This window comes from Lissotriton vulgaris, chromosome 1_1 (genome assembly GCF_964263255.1).
Source record: "Lissotriton vulgaris chromosome 1_1, aLisVul1.2, whole genome shotgun sequence".
NCBI classification, from domain to species: domain Eukaryota; kingdom Metazoa; phylum Chordata; class Amphibia; order Caudata; family Salamandridae; genus Lissotriton; species Lissotriton vulgaris.
In genome coordinates this window covers 836618290-836641713 of record NC_141685.1, presented here as the reverse complement: position 1 = coordinate 836641713, position 23424 = coordinate 836618290, and the positions used below count along the sequence as shown (strand labels likewise).

General features: G+C 47.0%; 1 protein-coding gene across 2 annotated transcripts in view; it reads left to right on the top strand.

Moving 5' to 3' along the window:
• LOC147747983 (cytochrome P450 2D15-like) overlaps positions 1-22856 on the top strand; it is a 464117-nt gene extending 441261 nt beyond the window's left edge. For both annotated transcript variants that reach the window (XM_086957535.1, XM_086957525.1), the window contains one exon: positions 20752-22856. In XM_086957535.1, coding sequence (XP_086813661.1) covers positions 20752-20930 — 179 coding nt within the window. In that variant the 3' untranslated portion in view covers positions 20931-22856. The remainder of the gene's footprint in view (positions 1-20751) is intronic.
• The last annotated feature ends 568 nt before the right edge of the window (positions 22857-23424 follow it).

The following is a 23424-nucleotide window of genomic DNA, read 5'->3' as shown; positions in this document are numbered from 1 at the left end:
GGTTACCCCGGCAGTTGCTCGGACCATTATCTCTCTGCACTCAAATACTTGGGTATGGGTTAGAATGGGTCCCACCACTGTATCCTCTAAAATCACAACCAATGATGGCCTGAAGCCGGGGTGCGTCCGCTCTATCCTCCTTTTCATCCTATACACAGCTGGCGTGGGGAAATTCTTGGATTGTAGCTGCATGCTACCACCACTACTCGTCCATTCAAAGCTACACATTTTACAATATACTGATGATATTCTCATAATGGACCACACCAAAGTCGGATTCCTACGAGCCCTGAGCAAGCTCCAGGAATACAATGAAGCCAACTCTCTTACAATCAACCAGGACAAGACCAAAGTCCTGATCTTTGGCGGCTGTAGAAAAAAAAACTTCTAACATGGCGCTTGGGAGCTATTATTATTAAAACAACCACAAAGTACAAATACCTGGGGTTATGGTTCAACAAGACCTCCAGACCAATGGCCCTCCCCCCAATCGCCCTGAAAAAGAAAGCTGGAACCATCACACAAAGCCTGACATGTCTCAGTAAGAACTTAAACAGTGCCTCAGCAGTTCCTATTCTAAAGGTCATAAAAAGCCATTCTTCTCCCGGCACTAAACTACAGGCAACAGGCCTTTCCAGAGGCCTGTGCCACAAGCCTTGACCATACACAATGCATGCCCTATAAGCGAGTATTTCTACTCCCCAGATACATATGAAGGACCAGACTACGTTGAAACTGGGCCTTCAAAGACAATCACTCACTCACGAGGCTGACACCCTGACATTTTATGTAAGGGTCCCTAAAAGCACCGGAAAACCCTCTTAAAGCATGCCTAAAAGAGACATTTGAGAGCCCTGGGAATCCCTGGCACCGACAAGTCGAAAAAGCTATAACTTCCTTACAAATCGAAGGCACTGTGATAAACTCAGACATTATCCCTTACACAGCCTGGAAAAGGCTCATCCACAGGCGACTGAAACTAACCTGAAATTTGCTGGATACCTGCTCCTTAAAGTCCTCAACTATCTTATCCCCCCTGAATAATTCTCACCTATGGGGGAAGTCCTACCTCTCAGAAGGTATAAACAGACGGGTTCGCAGAGACATCTTACTTCAATCAATCAACCAATCAAACATTTGTAAAGCGCGCTACTCATCTGTGAGGGTCTCAAGGCGCTGGGGAGTGGGGGGGGTGAAGGGGGGGGGGGGGGGTGGGGGGAGCAGGTACTGATCATACAGCCAGGTCTTGAGGAGTCTCCTGAAGGTCAGCAGGTCTTGGGTATGTCATAGGTGGATGGGGAGGGAGTTCCATGTCTGGGCCGCGAGGTGGGAGAAGGATCTGCCGCCGGTGGTTGTTTGGTGGATGCGTGGACCGGTAGCGGGGGCAGCGAAGCGGAGCTGGCGGTTGGGGGTGTAGCAGGTGAGTAGCTTGTTGAGGTATGCTGGTCCTACATTGTGGAGTGCTTTGTGAGTGTGGGTGAGGAGCTTGAAGGTGATCCTATTGTTGACGGAAAACAAGTGCAGGTCCTTCAGGCGGGCGGTGATGTTGCTGTGGATGTCGAGGATGAGGCGTGCTGAAGCGTTTTGTATGCGTTGGAGTCTCTTCTGGAGTTTGGCCGTGGTTCCCGCGTAGAGGGCGATGCCGTAGTCCAGCCTGCTGGTGACGAGGGCCTGGATGACCGTCCTTCTGGTTTCAGTGGGAATCCATCTGTAGATCTTGAGAAGCATACGGAGGTGTTGAAGCAGGAGGAGGTGACGGAGTTGACTTGTTGGGTCATTGAAAGCGTTGAGTCCAGGACGAACCCCAGGTTGCGTGCGTAGTCGGTGGGTGTTGGCGCAGTTCCCAGCAAGGCTGGCCACCAGGAGTCGTCCCATGCGGAAGGGGTGGAACCGAGGATGAGGACCCCCGTCTTGTCCGAGTTCAGTTTCAGGTGACTTCTGCCTGTGCTAGACCTATCAGTGGCCAACTTCCAGCAATGGGTCCCATCGGGAAAAGAGGGGGCCTGCAGATTGTGCAATTACAAGGAAGAATCATGGCTCCACCTTCTGTGCTGTTTTCCCAAACTCAATGCCCCCAGGAGATCTCTCCTTAAACCAATTTATCTAAAGAAAGATATCCACTCATATCTGGAGGCATCATCACTGTGCTTCTACCATACTGACACACAAACCCTATCAAGGTGCCATAATACCTCAAGAAGCTCGAAGACCTACTCTGACACCCCTGCACCTCCCCACCCCACCAACTTTCCTAAAAAATTGATAATAGACTAATTCATGATGTGATCCTGTCCTTTTTTATCCCCCCCACACCCCTTGGGGTTATCAACATTCGCACTTTGCACTTTATCTGTTTTTTTCAATGTTTGAAGAAGATGGAGCAAGTCGCTGGACTTTTAGACACTTAAACACAGATCATAAACATTGCGTCCTCATTAACTGTAGAACTTTATCTTTGCCATGGTTAATATTGGTGCCGTATTTATCCTTTTAAAACCTGCTTTATTCTAAAATTGCTATGGTTTTAACTAACTAAACAATAAAGTTATACTCACTTACTTACATGGCTTTTGAGGCTCTACGGTCAGCTTTTGACCTAGCGCCTAGGGGAAAGCTACGGGAAGCAAGTCGTACCCCCGGATCTTTCAGATCAACTAATAGGTCCTCATATTGGCAACTTGGCTCAAGTACTTGGAGGGCCACAGGGGGAAATAACTGATAGTATAGGGGTGTCGGACTGGGCTGTGTACTTGCGGCTACATTATTCACATTGTACGTGAATGATATTATAGCTACACTCTCTGAATTTATCAGTGATTCCCCTAAGTAAGATGGGACCCCTGTGCCTGCCTTACTATTTGCAGACGATAAATTTAATGCATACTGTGAAGATTAAGGCTTAGAAATCAACCCCAAAAAACATGAAATACAGAAGAAGACCCTTGATTGAGTTGCTAACTTTGAATACCTAGGGTAAATGCTTGATAGTAGGCTTTCCTGGTCCTCACACATACATAAGCGCAGTGTTGTGCTTCAACATTTTGTAGCAGTTATACTTAAAAAAACAGCATGCTACAACATCTAAAGCCATTTTCCCGGCCATTGATGTGTTTAAGAACAAAGCACAGGCACCAGCCCAGTACGGATCTGAGTTTTGGGGTATAGACAATGTGGACAAACTGATCATTTGTGAAAATAATTTGATAAAGTCTCTTTTATATCTCCCTAAAAGAACGCTGTTTCTTCCATTGAATTGAGCATCTTACAGCACTTATACCTCTACTCTATTGGGTGAGGGTTTGGACTGTTACTGAGTTCGCACCCTATAGAGAGGGATTAAAGGAACTTCTAAGGATTGATACCAATCACATCTTTCCATGGTTTTGATTTGTTGTGGCTTGGCTAACCAAGCTAGGTCTGAGTTCTTATTGGATAAACCCTGATGGCCTCATTCAGAAGGGTTTTGGCGTAGGGCAGTGCCACAAGGAATCTTGCTGCGCTGCCCTACATCAAAACATAAGGGCAAGAATGTGCCGTATCTATGTGATATGGTGCATTCCTATCCATTTCTCCAGTGCCGATGCACGATGGGCTGCCATGCGCCAAAGCAGGCACTATTGCTCCGTGGTGCAAGGGTGCCTGCGTTGCAGGGCTGATTGATTTTGTGCAGGAAGGGACACCTCAATTCAGGTGATTTCCTATTTCTGTGTGTGCTACAAAATACAGGGCACATAGTAAAAGGAAACAAGCATTCACAATGCAATGGTCTCAGCATTATTAAAGGTAGAGCTATTGGCATTGCTCATGATTTTTTTTTTATCATAAATAAATAGCATTGTCATTTACATTGCCAATAGCTTAATCGTTAAATAAATGGCATTGTCATTTACAATGCCAATAGCTTAATTGCTCGCATATGCATGACCTATTGCATTTACACCCACACAGAGCCACACACATACAGAGCCACCCACACAGTCATTCACATAGAGCCACCCACACACACAGAGCCACCCTCACACAGACAGAGCCACCCACACATAGAGCCACCTACAAAAAAGGCTAGCCACACACACACACACACACACACAGCCACACACACACACAGAGCCACACACCGACGACCCCGAAAAAGGAGGTTGTGAGTGCGAGCCTCCCCAGTCAGTCTGTACCTCTCTGCCCTGTACACGGTAGAAGCAGCACGCTAGCCCCTCTGCACTGCCAGGGGCTAGCGGCCACTAGCACAGCAGGTGCAGTGGTACCAGGGCCAAGGCCTGCCCTCCAATGAGGACATTTCACCACCTCACTGTGAGGGAGGGGACAGGCCCCTTGTTTGCATTAGGGCACGTGACTGCCTTCATCTATGCTGCTCTGCTAGGGTGACCAGGCATCCAGGATTTGCCCGGACAGTCCCGGGTTTTCACCAGCTGTCCCGGCAAATTTCATCAATTTTGGCTAATGTCCCGCTTTTTAGAGGGGGTTGGCTGAAACCAGTGAGAGGCACTTATTGGGTCTGTGCTAGTAAGTAGCTATTAAAAGGAAGCAAATTAATTAACAGGTAGGAGGCTGGTTTTAGGAATTACATTATATTTATTTTCTTAGGGCTTCTTCTGTGTTCCTATCTTGATATCAAGAGTTGTCATTCTGCGCATCACCATTGATGTAAAGTTGTAGTCTTTTTTCTGTTTTTGCAAAATGGCCCGGTTTTTGGTTCTCTAGATCTGGTCACCCTATGCTCTGCCCTCCTGTCTGCTTGAGTTCAGCAAGAAGCGAAGATCCGGCGTTTCACCCCCAGGTGCACGGCTCGTCTAGACTCGCACCCCTGCGCGGCCAGGATACACTTTACAAATATGTGGGTCTGTCCATCGGAGGAAGTAAAGAATATAACGTTCCAATCTCTGGACTAAGACCAGGAAAATGGAAGACTCGGCGCATGAATAACTGAGCAGCTGTTTGTTGGAGGCCACATCAACCTCTACCCCCGAGACCCGTGGAAGGCGACCCGACCCTAGGCAACAACAGAACGGCACCCACCCTGATCCCCTGGCCCGCGATCACCGCCCGCTTCCCGCCTCCAAACGCGCTGCACATGGCCCCCAAGCCAGGCAACCCAATAACACACCCACATAATGGCAAATTCAACTGCATGACTATTGATTGCCCAGTAACACGAGCCGGTTTTTTAAATCATGAAATAAGGCAGCACTCCCTAGGCTAATGTTTACACAAAGTCACTGGTCAATTATGCTACAAAACGTCAAAGAAAAAATACATTGTTTGCTAGCGACACAACTAAACATTTTACAAAGTCATAGAATAATAAGTCTTAAAGCAGTCAGATTTATTGCTTACCTGACTGGAAATGGTTTAGAGAAGGCAGTGGGGGGTGTAATTGTCAGCTCCTCTCAGTTACACTCCCTCTGCTGTGTCTCGACCTCTCTTCACGCCCGACTCTGTCCATGAGGCCTGGTCGGCAGTACCTATCTTGTCATGGTGCTGTCTGCTAGGCTGCACTCTCCACTCGCGTCCCCGCCAGCGCGCACCACGCCTCCACTAATCCACGCTTCCTGAAACCTGTTGGACCTCACTTCCAGGACAAGCTAGGAGGTGAGGTCATATGACATTCCCGCGGCGCCACAGCCACTAGAAAGCTGCAACGCAACCAGTGGGGACATAATACTGCCACAAAACGCGCTGCACTGCACCTCATAATTTTCCTTATTCCTCCTGCATAATTTAATCAACTATGCTCTATCATCTGGTCCTCCGCTGCCCTATAATTCCAGTGGCCCTGCAAATAATGCTGATGGGGGAACGAGTTATGGTGTGCCTTACCCGCTGGCACGTACGGGCAGGAGGCTGCAGTTTCACTAGTGCACATCTGGATCGCCAGAATTCACCAGGACAAACTTGAGTCCATTTTCACTTACACGAAGCGCTGCGCCACCCACACTGTAGGCGTTGCAGCCGAGGAACTTGAATCACAGCCTGAATTACTGCTGGTACAATGACATACCTATATTCTACCTCGCTTATTGTGAAAATTTGATTTTGGTAAGTCCCGATATGGAGGGTAAGGCGGATTCATATTTTGACGCGGCTTTGGAAAGCTGTTTTTTACATGACTTGAAGAGAGCAGATGGACTGCACCAGTTACTGTTTGGTACCATCTTCACCTTTAGACAGGTGTGAACAAGATGCACACTACCACCTGGTGATTGTGTTTAAGAAACTTGTGACACACAAGTGACTCGAGAAGTGTAAAAAGTGAGATGTTTACATCTGACTTCGGATTGAAAGGACGCGGGCACCAAAATGTGAGCACCTGTGTTCACTGGCCCCGCGGGACCTAACGAATGTAAATCCGCTATTTTCCTTCAGCGCTTGTGGAGGGAGGTCCCTTGGCGTTTTGATTTGCTTTTGAAACAACGTCGGGCAGCACGTTCAGCGAGGTCCAGGAGGGGAGGGGATCCATCCTTTTCAGACTGGGGGGCGTGTTTTTTAGGTTTGAGTGACTGAAGACGTCACAGATAGAAAGAACCTAAAAAACACGACCTCGAATCCGGAAAAGACGGGGCTTAAAGGGATTGACGCCCCTCTCCTCCAATGGCTGGCCAGCGTTTATGAGGCCAGCCAATGGAGAAGAGGGGCGGGTTCAAGCCCCCTAACTAAGAAACATTAAATCTCGGAACTCCGCCCACACTGCTACGCAGTGCGACGCAGTCCTCGACCTAAAAAAGAGGAGAAATTAAAACATTTCTCCTTGTTGCGCCTCCCTAATGCCATCCTATGGGGTGGGGGTAGATTCTGATGTATTCATAGGTTTGCGATATCTCATAAATCTGGGAATGTGTCAGATTCTATGGGTCTTGCATGGGAACATCCACAGCAACTCCTATGGAACGCCCGTTTCACGCAGTGTTCTGCGTGAAAATGGCTCAGATTTTCAAGGCCATGAAAAGCCACTTAAAATGGCTTTACATAGCCTCGTAAATATGCCGGAGTACATTCCACCACCTGAACATCAAAAAAGTGACGTTCCTGTGCCGCAAAAGGCCTCTTAAATGAGGCCATGAGTCCTTACCTATGTCTTAAAAAAAATAAATGAAACAAGTCAATTGGGATTATACTTTGAGTACTCTACATCAAAACTCAAGATTGGGGAGATTATCCACAACATTTTTGGAGGGTAAACCAATTCCACATTTTGAATTGTTTATGGATGTACTATGCCCACAGTTAGCTAAAAAAATTATTTGAAAATCCTTTATGGCATTCTTGACATTTGAGCACATAGAATGAAGTGGAAAAATAATAATGGTGAACTTGGAATTGTTACTGTACTCTGTGCAACCTCATGGCTAAAGAAAATGTGGAACATGTATTGTTTTGTTGCACCACTTACAAGCGGCCTAGAAATAACTGGATTTGCCCATTTTGTCTCTGCTTAGGCATAAGACACAACCAAACAGCCCATAGTGTTTTGCTGAGCGACACCTCTAATTTGGTAGTGACCAGCCTAAGCAGGTTTCTGTGTACAGTAGGACTTCTGCGAAGGAAGTGTGGCTTGAATCTATGATAATTTGTTTTATCAAAAGTTGCTCCCCCTCAACCTTTTTTATTTAATGATACGTTGTCTAAGGGTGGGTCTACCTTGTATTGGGGTAACCACTTTTGTTACAGCTAGGCTGTTCTAGTTGTTAAGGGACTGAATCAGTTTATTAAGAGTTTCAGGGACGAACCTGATCTCAAGCATTTTAGTTCTATATCTGTTTACTCTAAGTTATTTTAGGGTATATTAATGCTATCATATGATGCCATTATTTCATTAGGATAACCAATGTACAACTGAGATGGCTACTGGGAAGAATTTGTTATACATTTTTAAGTTTACACTTTTTTAAGAGAGGTTTTAGCCTATATTATGATGCGGTATTGTGATATTTATGAGACCTTTAACAGTATAATGTAAATTAAGATGAATGACTTTCATGTATTTTTATTGCAGTAAATATGTATGTTGGATGTATTGAAAATGTGTGCTGTTTTTAAGGAATTGTATTCCAAAATAAACTATCTATGAAAACTTAAAAATCATAACTTGATGTCTATTTAAAGATAAAAACTTACTATTTTTATATATTGGAGTAGGACTTTTATTGTGTCGTATTGTGTTTTTTCTCTCAAACTGTTTTTATGAGTTTCGTGGGCATATACCGTAAGCGGTTCAACATGAAATTTCTAAAACTACTTGTTAGAAGCATGGCCATAATACAGATCAGTGTCAAACATAGTGGTTTCACACATAAATAATCACAACAGTTTCCGTTCAAACAATGTTGTCTTGCGGCTTATTACCGAAGAGCTACGCTGGAGCCCAATATAACCCACCCCCCCCCAACATCTTTGAAACAGGGAAGGAACATAAGAAACTGTGAAAACTTGCATGTACAGTGCATCATAGGTATTGATTAGTATTCAGGGGTTAGGAGTAGCGGCCATGGACCAATTTCCCCTGAAAGCCCATAAGGCTGGCTGGGAGAAGCTTCCGCATGGGGAAGGGTTCAAGTCTGGAACAGATGAAGCGCCCTGGTGCATGTGGGGACAGGTGAATAAGGGAGACCCACTGACAGTTATCTCACCAGAGGCCCCCAAATGTAATCAAAGCCTTTTCTAGAGTCCGGAAGTTTGTCTGTCAAGCATTCCATGGTGAGACTCTGCCAGAGGCGAGCAGGCCACTGAGATAAGGAGGGGGCCGTCGGCTTCTTCCAAGCAGCCGCCAGGGCCATCCTGGTGGTTCCTAAACAAATCCACACAATAGATCTATCCCCAACTGTTTAATGCTTGAGAGAAGGATCCCGCAGCCCCAGCAGGGTAAAGTCAGGTGTTTGGGGTAAAGGGTAACCAAGAATATCTTTGATCTGAGCTAGTATCTCATTCCAACAGGGGCAAATGTTAGGGCAGTCCCAACAAATGTGGCAAAAATCATCCAACATCTGTCCCCCTCCAACATCTGTCCGATATGTCTGGGTAAATGTTGTGGAGCTTATCGGAGTGCAAGTACCAATCATTGAGTAGCTTATAGTGGGATTCTTGTAAACCCAGCAATCGACTAAACTGGGCATGTCGCTCCATAATTTCCTTCATTGCTCTATGGTTATAAACGTCCCTAAAACCTGGTCCCAGAAGGTCCTGTGGCGTGGAGCGGGAGCATCAGCCGAGAAGATCAGGAGAGAGTATAGGACCGAGATAATGCCTCTGTTATCCCTCTGAGTATGCACACATTTCTATATTGGGAGCAGATCTCTTGTGGCTGCCTTTTCGATCTCAGAAATTGTTATCCAGTGTTTAATTTGGGTGTAGTGGTACAGCTCTGTAGTAGGTAAATTGAAATCGCAAGAACAATTTTCAAATGTAAGTATGTTCCTTCCATGAAAGAGGTGGGAGATGGTGAGACATACCCGCTCTCGCCACGCATCAAAGGGGCCTGGGACCAGTGCAGGCGGGAATGCTTGGTTGAAGTGAAAAGGGGTGTATTGGGGAGGAAAGGTTGTCACACCATAGTGGCGAGTAGTCTCATCCCATGCTTTTATGGTGGTCTTATTTGGTGTACTTAGATAGGCATTTGTGGTGAGCTTTAGATTTCCTGAGACCAACCCAAATCATTTGGCCTGTTATAGCCTAGTCCATGTGGAGCCACTGTTTGTCTGACTCCCCCAAGTCAAGTCAAGTCAAGTCAAATAATTTATATAGCGCACTACATACCCAGAGGGTCTCAAGGCGCTTAGGGAGGGGAGGAGGATTACTTGTCAAATATCCATGTTTTAAGTTGCTTTCTGAATGCTAGGTGGTTCTGGGTAAGGCGAAGGTAAGTGGGGAGTGAGTTCCATGTTTTAGCTGCCAGGTATGAGAAGGATCTGCCTCCCATGGTGGACTTGTTGATGCGAGGTACAGTGGCGAGGGCTTGGCTGGAAGAACGTAGTTGGCGGGAGGGGGTGTAGAAGGACAGTCGTGAGTTGAGGCATTCTGGTCCGATGTCGTAGAGTGATTTGTGTGCGTGGGTTAGCAGTCGGAAAGTGATCCTCTTATTAACGGGAAGCCAGTGGAGGTCTTTCAGGTGACCAGAGATGTGTTCGTTACGCGGGATGTCTAATATGATCCTGGCTGAGGCGTTTTGGATCCGTTGGAGTTTCTTCTGGAGTTTAGCGGTAGTACCTGCGTAGAGGGTGTTTCCGTAGTCCAGTCGGCTCGTGACCAGAGCATGGGTGACAGTTTTTCTGGTTTCGGTGGGGATCCAGCGAAATGTTTTTTTGAGCATGCGAAGAATGTTGAAGCAGGATGAGGATACGGCGCTGACTTGTCTGTTCATTGAAAGTGAAGAATCCAGGATAACACCTAGGTTCCGTGCGTGGTCTGTCGGGATGGGTGCTTTTCCAAGGGCTTCCGGCCACCAAGAGTCGTCCCATGCAGAGGGGGATGTACCTAAGATGAGGACTTCTGTTTTATCTGAGTTCAGTTTCAGACGGCTTTGTTTCATCCATTCGGCAACTTCTTTCATTCCTTCGTGTAGGTTAGTTTTGGCAGTGCTGGGGTCATTGGTTAGAGAAAGGATCAGTTGAGTGTCATCCGCGTAGGAGATGATGTTGAGATTGTGTTGGCGAGCGATGGCCGCGAGGGGGCTCATGTATACGTTGAAGAGGGTGGGACTGAGTGAGGATCCTTGTGGTACGCCACAGATGACTTCAGTGGCCTCGGACTTGAATGGTGGAAGGCGGACTCTCTGGGTTCTTCCGGTGAGGAACGAGGTGATCCATTCAAGTGCTTTTCCTTGTATTCCGATGTTTCTGAGGCGTTGTAAAAGGGTGCTGTGGCAGACTGTGTCGAAGGCTGCAGAGAGGTCGAGGAGGATGAGGGCGACTGTGTCTCCATTATCCAGTAGAGTTCGAATGTCGTCTGTTGCTGCGATGAGGGCGGTCTCAGTGCTGTGTTTTGCTCGGAAGCCAGATTGTGAGGAGTCGAGGGATTTGTTGGCTTCGAGGAAAGCGGCGAGCTGGTTGTTGACAGCTTTCTCGATGACTTTGGCCGGGAAAGGAAGGAGCGATATGGGGCGGTAATTTTTGAGTTCGGTGGGGTCCGCTGTGGGCTTTTTCAGAAGGGCGGTGAGTTCAGCGTGTTTCCAGCTTTCCGGGAAGGTGGCGGAGTTGAAGGAGCAGTTGATGACGTCTCGGAGGTGCGGTGCTATGACGGAGTCTGCTTTGTTGAAGATGTGGTGAGGACATGGGTCTGTGGGGGATCCTGAGTGGATGGAGTTCATCAGGCGGATGGTGTCCTCAGTGGAGATTGGGTTCCAGTCGTAAAGGGTGTTCAAGGGGGGAGAAGGTTCAGCAAATGGTTGGGTGGGTTGGTCTCCGGGTTGGTTGTGGAAGCTGTTGTGGATGTCTGCAATTTTGTTGTGGAAGAATAAAGCCAGGGAGTCGCAGAGGGCTTGAGAGGGGGTGATGTCGTTGGAGTTGGCCGAGGGGTTGGTGAATTCCTTGACGATGTTGAAAAGTTCCTTGCTGTTGTGGGCGTTGTTGTCTAATCGATCCTTGAATGCTGATTTCTTGGCCTTTCGGATTAGTTGGTGGTGTGTGCGGGTGGCGTTTTTGAAGGCGTCCTTGGTGCTAGTGGTTGGGTCTTTTTTCCAGGCCTTTTCAAGGGAGCGGCAGAGTTTCTTGGACTTCTTAAGATCATCGTTGAACCATGAGGCCTTCTTGCTGCCAGGTTTGCTTTGACGTTTTTTCAGTGGTGCTAGGATGTCGGCGGTGTTGGATAACCATAGGGTGAAGTTGGCGGCGGCTTGGTCTGGGTTAGAAGAGTGGGTTGGGGTGTTTAGAAGTAGCGATGAGGAGATCTGGCCGATGGTGATTTTGTTCCAGTTTCTTTGCAGAGTAGGTTGGAGGTGGTTGGTGGGTTTCGGCTTGTTGTAGGTGAAGTGAACGCAGCTGTGGTCAGTCCAGAGGAGATCCGTAGTGTGGCTGAAGGAGACATGATTGCTGGAGGTGAAGATAGGGTCGAGTGTGTGGGGGAAGTGACCAGTTGTTTAAGTCCGAGGTTGGCGAGGTTGTCCAAGAGGGTGGTGGTGTTGCGGTCGTTGTTCTTTTCAAGGTGAAAGTTGAGGTCTCCCAGAAGGATGTAATCTTTGGAGGGGAGCGCGTGTGGAGTGATGAAGTCTGTGATGTCTTCACTGAATTTTGCGCGGGGTCCTGGTGGTCTGTAGAGGAGGGTGCCTCTGAGTGTGGTCTTGGGGTCGATGTGGATCTGGAAGTGAAGGTGTTCAGAGTTGGCGAGGTTGACGTCAGAGCTGGTAGAGATGTGGATTGATTTTTTATGGACGATAGCGATTCCTCCTGTGTGGCCGGTACGGTCCTTGCGTGTGATCTTATAATCTTGAGGGATGGCAATGGTGATGTCTGGGGCGGAGGAAGCGTTCATCCATGTTTCTGTTAGGAAGGCGACGTCTGGAGAGATGGTTCTAGTAGATTCGATAGGTCAATGGCGTGTCTGTGGACCGATCGGGTGTTGAGAAGGATGCATTGTAGGTGGTTGGGGTCGGGAATCTGTGGTGTGGTCGTAGCGGAGATGTTGTCGGTGCCGATGAATTTGCAGGAGTAGCAGGAGAAAGGTCCATGGGTGTGTCCAGGAGCGGCTTGGACGCAGTTGGGGGCGCGACCGGGGTTAAGGGCTAGGAGGGTGGTGGCATCGTAGGTAATGCGGGAGGGCTGGGCAATGCGAGGGCCAGGGGGTCTGGCGCTGGGCGCGGTCCAGGCGCGGACGGGCGTAAGACTCAGAGTTGTGCCGCTTTCAAATAGTGGGGGAAGCTAGAGTGCTAAACCCCCAGCCATTTTGGGAAGAGTCAGGAGTTTTTAAGGAAGACGTGCTCTGTGATTCTGTCATATGAGGGTGGGGAGCATGGAGAGCAGGGAAGTAACAAACTGCCAGTTGACTTCGATTGTAAGCCCCTAAAAAAGGTATAACCTTTGTGGGAGAACCATCATTTCCAAAGCATTTAACGACCTAGCCAGGAAATGTATAGTGAGGCCCATTTCTTAAGGTCTTGTTGCAGTTGACGAAGAAGTGGGGGATAGTTAGCTTTGCACAGGTCCTTCACCTGAGGTGTGAGTTTGATACCCAGGTATGTGATCTCCTTTCTCACCAGATGGAAGGGGATATGGGACGCCAATCCTTCCATCTCCCCAGGCTTAACCGTCAAATTCAGTAGGAAAGACTTGGTGAGATTGACCTTAAACCCTGCCACCACTTCAGACTCAAAGAGTTCTGCCTGCAGGGCCCTCAATGATGTTTGAAGGTCAAAAGGACGTCGGCCGCAATCAATGATAACTTGGGATTGACTGACCCAAAGGGAATTCCATGGATGAGAGGGGGAGCCTGTATTCTGGCTGCCAAGGGTTCGATGCTTAGGGCAAACAAGAAGGGGGACAAAGGGTACTCCTGGCGCGTGCCCTGTTCCAGGGAAAAATAGTCAGAGCCTGTCCCATTAATGAAGACTCTTGAAGGAGGGCAGGCATAAACGGCTTGAATTTGTGTAATAAATGTATCCCCAAAACTGAATTGCCGCAATGTGTGAAAAAGGAAGAAGCTGTCTAACCGGTCAAACTCCTTCTCTGCTTCTAATGCCAACAGCACTGTGGGTATCCTTTTCTTGGTGGCTTTTTCTATTAAATGGATCGCACACCAAACATTGTCATGTGTTTGGCACCCTTAAATGAAGTGTGCCTGGTTGGGGTGGGTCAGATGAGGCATGACTTCTTTCAACCAATTAGCTAGTATTTTAGTGTACAGCTTTGCATCAAGATTTAACAGTGCGATCGGTCGGTATGACGGACATGTACTTGGGTCTTAACACGGCTTTGAGATTGCTTTAATAAGGGCTTCCCCCATGGAAGGCGTTACAACTCATGTCTCAGTAAAGGAATTAAAAAGAGTGATCAGGTAAGGTGTCAGGTCAGAACTAAATGTTTTATATAATCGTGCCGTAAGTCCATCCAGTCCTGCAAATTGTGCAATTTCAGTCGATTGTTCCGTTACTTCATCTGCTAGAATGGGCCCATCTAGGAGTTCCTCTTTGTATGGTGACATTTTTGGGATGGTGTTGTAGGCCAGAAAGTCTAGTTGCGTGTGGGAGATCACTGGGCCTTTAATGTATAGGGTCTAATAAAAAGTTTGAAAGGTCCCTGCCTTCCCCTCTTCCATAGTGGTCAAGTTCCCATTAGATTCCTTAATTAGTCCTATATAGTCTTTTCCCTGCTTCGCCCTTAACTGCTGGGCCAAGTGAGTGCCCACCTTATTCCCCCTCATACATAGTCTATCTGAGGTGCAAAAGGGTAAGTTCTGCTCTGTTGGCATATATGGTGACAATCCTACCCCTCAGCGCAGTCATTTTCCGCTGAAGAAAATGGGTGGGGAATGCCTTATGAGCTCTTTCAAATTGGAGGAGTTCTTCCTCTAGTGCCAAAAACTCTTTAGTCTTGTTCCGCATTAGAGTAGACATAAGTGAGATGCATTTTCCGTTAACACTGCTCTGAAAGCGTAACAAATCAGTGTTGTGGTGGCTGTTTGTCCGGAAGTACTCCCTGATAAGGAAGGAGTGAAATAACAGGGCAACCCTATTATGTATAGAGCTTGTCAAGGATATGTTTTAACCTGTGTTTTTTTGATGTGGGTTTCTTGAAGGTCTACTATTTTAAACCAGGAGTCTAACATTTAAAACCAGCGGTCTAACATATATTTCCAGAACTTGTACCATTTATAAGGGAAATTAAGGCCTTTAAGATTCCAGGTGCCTAGGGTGACCACCACGATTCTACATAGTTAGGTACCCTTCTGTGCTGTCAGGTATGTCAGGTATATAAGTAAAGGAGGACAAGTGTCTCTGTGTATCCATCCCCTGTGTCCCTCACCGCCCAGCACCCCCCACCCACCCCGCCATCGAACGCTCTGGACATGCATTCAAAAACAAAACATAACTCAGTAAAACTACGAAACTTAAGAGCTGAAGCTCTGCACTAATGAATAAATGAAATTAAATTAAAGAAACATTTATAAAGCGCATAGCTACCCTAAGACATCCTAGCGCAATCTGCAGCCGCGGACCGACAGAACACCTTTTACTGGGCAGTTACTTTGAAAAGCCAGGTTTTAAGTAATTTTCAGAAAGGCAAATCGTTGGATTCCTGCCGAATGTACAGAGGAAGGGTATTCCAAAGCCTAGCCTCATTATAGGTAAAGGAGCGGCAGGCGCTTCTTGGTCTCTTTATTTTTGGAACAACGGCAAGCAAAAGGTTCGCTGAGCATAAACTTCTGTTAGGGTGATAAGGGGTTGATGATATATTTATTGATTGCCGGTCCTTTCCCCCAGAAAGACTTGTGAGTGATACAAAGAGCCTTAAATGTCATTCTCTTCAATATCAACAGCCAGTGCAGAGTCTTCAAAGCAGGTTTGACAGATTGCAGATAAGGAATATCTAGGAGCATACAGGCTGCACAGTTTTGAATGATCTGTTGGTGGTGGCCTGAGGAGCTCCCAGATAGAGCGCATTTTCAGGTGTGAGGGAATCAGAGCCAGGACCATTATCCCTCTTATGATTAGTGGAAGGAGAGGAAGAATCTTTTGAAGAATCCTTAAGATGCCATAGCATGTGGAAGACAGTTTCGCTGTATGATGGTCAAAAGTCAGGGAGCGATCCAGCCACATGCCCAGGCTTCTGACCTGATTCTTTGGTGGTGGGGCAGGGCCAAGGCAGTTTGGCCACAATAGCCCTGAATTACAAAGTGGGTAGTTGCCTAGGAGCATAAGCTCCGTCTTGTCTCCGTTCAGTTTTAAGCAGGAGAACTCCTTCCGTTTGGCAACCTCCTCCAGACAGGGGCCTAAGCTAGCAGAAGAGTTTTCTGGGTGGTTTAATGCCACAACATCGTCGACGTATGTGTCTATTTTTATGCCAAAAGGGTGGACTGTTTCGGCTAGCGGCCTCATGTATATATTTAATAACGTGGGGCTCAGGGAGGATCCCAAAGGGACACCGCAGCTAAGAGACATACGCTTAGAAACAACATCTCCTTCAAAGACCTGAAAAGATCTGTCTTCTAAGAAGGATTGCAGCCAGGTAATAACACCCCAACACTCCAAGACTCCTAAGTCTGAGGGTCAAGATATTGTAATAGACGGTGTCGAAGGCAGCGCTGAGGTCCAGGAGAATAATAGCCGCTGTGCCACCCTGGTCCAAGATCCTCCTGGACTCTTCAGCCACTGCTAGGAGAGCTATCTCAGTCCCATGTAGAGGCCGGAAGCCCATCTGTGAAGGGTGAAGCAAGTTGTTAGATTCTAGGAATCCAAATAGCACTGAATTAACATGCCTTTCCAGTATTTTACTAATCACAGGAGGAGGGAGATAGCCTGATGATTCCCTAAGTGCTCCGGATCAAGATTGGGTTGTTTAAGTAATGCTTTCACCATGGCACATTTCCAAGGTAAAGGAACCACTCCCGAGGAGATGGAGGTGTTAATCAATTCGCGGATCACTGAGAGAATTGTACCAGCCACTAGTTTCAGAACATGAGGAGGGGCTGGGTCCCTAGGCGATCCTGATTTAACACGGGCCAGAATGGATTCCAGAGATTTGAGATCAAGTAGAGGAATATGTTCAAATGTTACTAGGATGCCGGAAGGGATCATAGCCATGGGGGGCAGAGGGCAGGTCCTTGTAGGTAGTGGCATGAGGGAAGGTAAGATATAGGTCGTGAATTTTCTTGTAAAATAATTCTTCCAGGTTATTACAGCGGGCAAGGGCGCCATCAGATGTAGCTTGTGGAGAGGAGTGTTTAGTGAGGGTTTTAACGATGCAGAAGATTTCCAGTGGGGAGTTGGAAGCGAGCTTGTGCGCATTTAATTTCAGCTTTATAGATTTTAATCGCCTTCCTATATTTTTGTTTCTAATTTTTACAAACGTGTTTAAGTTTGCGTAGCTATGGTGAATACCATGGAGAAATCTGGGACCTGACTTTTTTGAGAATGGATTTTTTTGGGAGAGCATGGTCTAAAGAAAGCTGGATCCACTTGTTAAATGTGTCATTGGCTACAATAGGGTTTGACTCACAGAAAGGTGTAGTGGCATGAAGAGCTGTGACCCAGTGTGCCAGGGGAGGAAGCTTAGACCATAAATGTTCCTGGCTACTTACCATACTGAATAAAGACAGTGGACCCATATTGGCCCATGACAGGGGGATCGAGAAGTGATCTGGCAATGGAGCAGTCTTGGGGCCCCTACCGAGAGTTCCTCACTATTGGTGAAGATAGGGTCCCGTAGATGGCCTTTAATATGAGTAGCTCCCGAAACTTTTTGGCTAAGATGGAGCGCTGGGAGATTTCTGACTAACTGAGAAGCAACAGAGGTATTGGGGTTGTCTAAATGCAGATTGAGGTCTCCTAATACCGTGAAATTGGAAGGGGGACTGGCTAAGTTGGCAACAGTTTTACTCAATGTTTTAAGAAATAGTCATGGTGCTCCTAGAAGATGGTAGATCAATAAGCCCGAGAACGTGTAGGTAGGTGAAAAGCTAGTTGAGAATTCCAAGTTCCCTCATTTAGATAGCGGGTCAGCTGTGACGCAGCATTTAAATTGGTCTTTATATATAATAGCAATTCCTCCCCCTTTACCGCTTTTGCAGTGTAACCGCTGGATGAGGTAATCAGGACGACAAGTTTGTACAAGACTGAGTCCGACTCATTATTGAGCCAGGTTTCAGTTAGGAATAAAACATCAGGGAGCTCATCCTCTAATAGCATAAAAATTTCAGTGGAATGTTTGGGCAAAGATCTACAATTCAAAAGCAGCATTCTATAAGGTGCCTGTTCCTTACTTGCGGGCTGGGCTTTCAGAGATGGTTTAAATGTAAAAGAACAGTGTGGACAGGTGCTTTCATTCATGGATGGGCATAAGGAATAAAGACAGTTCTCACGTACAATACCTCTGAGGGAATGGAGATGATCAGGGGCATAGACTTGTTTACCTAATGTAAAACGGACACGAGACTGGTCCGAGAAAGGTTCTCTTATGCACTCCATTTTCCCCCTGTGGATCGGAGACATCAAGACCCAGCAGTTCTGCCACTCCCTCCAAGTCAGAGAAGTGATGCGATTTGATTTTAAATTGAAAGGATATGTCAAAAGGATATGTCCATCTATATTTCACATGTTCCTTGTGAAGATGATCTGTGACCGGTTTGAGTTTCATTCATCTCGCCCGGGTGGCAGGGGCCACATCCTGAAACAAAGAGCAGGAAGCTCCCTGGAACTAGACTGGATCCCATTTGTCGGCCTCCTGCAAGGTTTTTTCCTTGGTCTTAAAGGAATGTAGCTTGGCTAAAATGTCTCTAGCACGAGTGCTATCTCCCGTCTTCTGTGAACTCTCTCCAGTTGTACCTCAGGCTAGAAGACTTGCCCACTGCAAAAGCCTGTAAATCGGAGCCCTCTGCCCCCTCCTCCAGCACCATGATGGACATGTAATCGCACTTAGGGCGATTTTCTAAGTCTTCGCGTATGAGGGGGGCTGACCTCAGTTTGAAGTGAATATGCTCTGTGTCCACTTCTAATGGGGCTACTTGTCGATCCAGAGCCCTGGCCCCCTCTGAGTTCAGAGGGGGCCAGGGCTGAGCTTTGATGTCCTTCCTCAGAGTACCCAAGGATGAAGATTAAGTCCGATTGTATTTCTACCCTGAACTCTTTTTTAAATTCTCTTAGCGATGCCAGGAGGTCATCTTTAGACAAGGCCATCACTCCCCTATTGGTCTTTTGACTAGACCCTGCCATCTGGGTATAATAACTGGTGACGCTATTAGACTGGGCCTTCTTAGGTGTCATAAAGAAGTGTCCAACCTGCTTCACAGAAGATCAAAGGGGGCCATGGTTCCCTCAGGTACACCACAAGGAAATACAAGCCCTTGGGTAAGTGTGATACCCTCCATGCAAGACGGACCACTGACAACCAGGCAAGTGGATACAAGTAACTCAGGCCCTGCAGACACCACCAGCTAGAAAGATCATCCCACGCGGTAGATCTCTTCACCCGATCCCACCTGGCTCATGGACCCCAAAGGCCCGGAAGTATAGGGGATCATGTCAGCAAGTAAGCCAGCAGGGTGTCTGATCAAGAGGAGCCAGACTTGTAACCGGTAGTGGGAAGCAAAGGCAGAGATTATGTGCGAGGTTCCTAATGGCAAAGCAAGCAGACAGGGGTCTCAGTGGGGGAAGGCCCCCCGGCCAGAGTACCTAAGGGCCTACCATCCACCATGGGCCTGTTGGCCTAGCAGCAGGAGGCTTCAGGATTAAGGAGCCGATTGTCGTGCTATCCAGCAGCTCAGGCCGGGCCCACTCCACCCACTCACTGAGTCTCAGGGCACACAGCATGCAGCCCCCCATGTAGGTGGTTTAACGGCATGGAGGTTCAGAAAAATGGTACCCAGTTTGCTTCTTACAGCACCGTCGGGCAAAGCAACGGCCCCCAATGTGTTCCACTGTCACAGAGAGCCTGTATGGTCGCCTCCTGGTTGCCGCCATATTGGAGTCAGGCAGGCGCAGTTGGTTCCAGTTCCGTCCCAGCGGCACGGACCCAGACACCACAAACCGCTCATCAAGTACTCCTCGGGCCGTGAAGGTATGTTCAGCAGCAGTCTGGCTCGTCATCTCGCTTCTGCCCTGTCCGATGTTCCCAGGTCAGCGCCGTTGTCACCTTGTTGGCACGTTGTCCTCAGGCCACAGCCATGATGCTCCCTTACAGTGGGTCATCAACACCAAGTCAGGCTAGTCCGGGCCAGTCCAGGCCACCCTGGCACTCTGATCACCCGATCCATGTAGGCATAATAGGTTGGCAGTTAATGGTGAAGTTGCTTAGTGCTGGGCGTAACTTCTGGATTAAGTCCATATGGCCATGAGGCTTGGCCACACCGTATGTTGTATTTTTAACTTATGAACTGTTTAGTATTAGTAAATGCTTTACGGTTGTTTCCTTTGAGTTAAGCCTGACAGCACTGGGCACAGTTACCCAGCACTGAACTAGGGTTTCAATTATAGTCACCTGACCTGACATGATACAGAATAGTGACATGATCATTGATGAGGTCTCACAACCAGTCCAACCAATAATACAATTTCTCACATAATGGTTTTACTGAAAAAAAGGGCTTAGCATTTATCAGTCAAAACTTGTCATTTTAGAGGATTAAGATGTTTCAACATGTTTTGCTTGATAACAGGAAACTGAATGATTATAAAATATATTGGTATTTCAAGCACCATATCCATTTTTTGTATTTCAACGCCTCTGTTTCTAAATTCATGGTAGGTCTCCATTCACTGTTATCAATTTGATCACAGAATACATTATTGCCGTTGATGAATAAGGATCATTAAATTGAATGCTCTACCTTAAGTTTTGTTTTAGGCTTGGAAAATCGAAGTCTGGATGATTCCGTCTAGTACCTCAATACTGAGTTTCACTGTGTTCGCCATAGAAGTGATTTAAAATCAAGGGACATTTTCAGACTTCCAAAACTAAATGAACTTCCAAATATGCTATCCGCAGAAATATATGATATTGTCTCCCAAAAGCGTAATTGAAGCACTTGCACTTTCTTGCCTTCTTGTTCCTACGATGGTCTAATATTTTGCCTTTCTCTATTTCCCACGCTTACCTCCAGGTCACCGCGTCTGCTTGGGGGAGCAACTAGCCAGGATGGAGCTATTTCTCTTCTTCACCACTCTCTTCCAGCGTTTCACCTTCACCATCCCAAGGAACCAGGCCAGGCCACGAGATGACCCCGTTTTTACTTTCACTCACTGCCCTCACCCCTACCAGATCTGCGCTGAGCTGAGATGAGGTTCTGATCCTCAGATCACCCCCTCTCTGAATGCTTCCAAACTTAAGCTCTTCATGTGGACCCTCGTTCCTGAGGATACTGCAGTCGCCAAGGCAGATCTATACTGAGTACCTGTGAAATTTCTTAAACTAAAGTGTTTGGCTAACATCTAACACTGTCACACTTTAGTGCTGTATATTTCAGAAAGCAATTCTCTTACATCAAAGGTCTTCAACATTTGTTTTTCAGAATAAAATGTGTACAAGTCGGTCCTCCACCACAACTTTAAGCAAGGGTGGCCTGGGACGGAGAAGTCGGCATGCCTCAATGGAAGGTGCAGGAAGGATGGGCGGGTCTTATGAAATCATTTCAAGGGTACCTTTTATTTAGTCCAAAATGTACACTGGGCGTGAAAGTTCTAAGTGTTAATGCATCAAATTAAACAGAAATGTGCCTAGGAACACTGTGCCCCATAATTTGGGTAGAATAGGCTCCTCACAACCTTAGGTCCTAGTACAGCTGCACTGCTGCACTAATGTTTTATTATTGCCCTATGAAGCAGGCTATCTACTCTGTTTTTTCCTCAGTGCTCTATTTCATTGCTCCATTGCCTAAAGATGTGTGGCACTTCCCCTTTGGGTAAGAAATACTCCCCACATCTTAACACCACCTTCTTTGCAGCAAGGGTGCCCTGGGCCCTAATGATAGCAATGAAAATAGACTGCCTTACTTCCTTTTGGTTAGTTAGGGTATAGTGGCCACTGCCACCACACCTTCTGTACTGATAATAGCTAGGGCCCAGCAGTCTGTCTCCTCAGACTCTTCTGCCCTTTTTTTATGGAGGAGATGAGGCCCCACATCTCATCCCCTTTCCCTGGCCATCACTTCAAGGCCTGAAGGATCACTGGCACAGCAAGAGCGCCTGGGCACTAATAATTCCAAAGACATGAGCCTCCACTATATTCTTGTGTAGTAAAAGATAGTCATAATTGCGGAGCAGTTTGCTACCACATCCTGGGCCCTGGTGCCATTGCACATGCTGCACTAGGGATGGCCAAGGTCCTGTGAAGTAAACTGTCTCCACTGCCACTGTCACCCGGAACCAACAAGCCCCTCCGGCCCAGGGCCATCACTCTTAGGCCAGAGTATGGAGTATGCAGTATCAGCACCCTTTCCCCCAAAAAAGGGCTACCCTATCTCCTGGGCCTTCTCACAGGTGCAGCAATTAAGACAATTATAAAATGAGTGTAGTGGGCTCCTCACATCCCTGGGCCCTCATGCTACAGCACCTACTTCATCAATGAAAGCCATAGTCCCATGAAACAGGTGTTTTCTCAACAGTTTATTAAAAACGCAGAGACCCCACATCTTGCTTCATCTACTGTACCACCCCTTAGAGGCCATAATGTGTATCTGCTGCTTTGTAAAACAAACAAAAAAGCGTGCACATGTTGGAATTGAAACATTCATGTTTGCGCATAGCCCTATGTAAGTTAGCATTTGTGGCACCATTTTCTATTCAGGTGCCATTTTGAACCACAAACTAAACTAATCCTTTGCTATTTCGGAGAAAATGCCTCTTATGTTTCGTTTCTGCAATGTTAGGTTTTGCTTCACTAATGAATAGACTGTTCATATTAGTTCATACATTTCTCACTAGATAGAGGCCCTCTCCCACTTGTCTGGTGGCGGGGCAGGGTAAAACGACCTTGGGTTGTATTAGGTGGTGTGAGAAATGAGAATCAAAACGTATTTTTTTTGTATTTCACTGTCCAGCTGCATCTGCCTGGAAAATTCCCCTGTGGTCGTTTTTCAGCCCAGTAGCGAGATCTACATGATGTCTCTTTTTGCTTGCTGATTTCAGTCCCTCTGCAGCACTCCTAGCGACTGGGCAGACTGGGCTCCACTCTGTGTATATGAATAAACAAATATTGGTTTATATCCTCTACTGTCTGACTGACTCTTCATTTGGTATGGAAGGCTGAGAGGTGGTCATAAGTGACTCGGTGACACTAATCGGGCCACTTCCTTCAGTTGGTGCCCGAACAGAGACTCCTTCAGGTGATTGATCCATCCCCTTTCCGCAGATGATGGGGAGGCTGAGGACATTGTCGGGTTGGACTGACGGCTCAGGGATCCCTGCACAAAGAGTATTATTTGCTCGCAGCTGCCCCTTCTGACCTGCTGGACGGTGCCTCGCCCAGTGGTGATCCTGACTGGAGTCCTGAACGGCGAAACCCTTGGATCTGACCGTTTGGTCTGAAGAGTTGGCAGTTGAGAATTGGTCCATTTGCCCTACTCAGGTGAGTTTGTTTTGGTTCTTTGTGGATATGGTACCATTGTGGTGTGAGTTTTGTACGGTCTGAGGATCGTTTTTGATAAAGGTATTTGCAATTACTTTGCTAGGTAAAAGCAGCAAACTTGTTTTCCTTTTAAAATTCCTAGTCTTAGTAAAATCTTGTATTCGTGTTGTTGTTGTTGTTCTGGAGATGCTCGATTGGAAGAAGCTCAGCC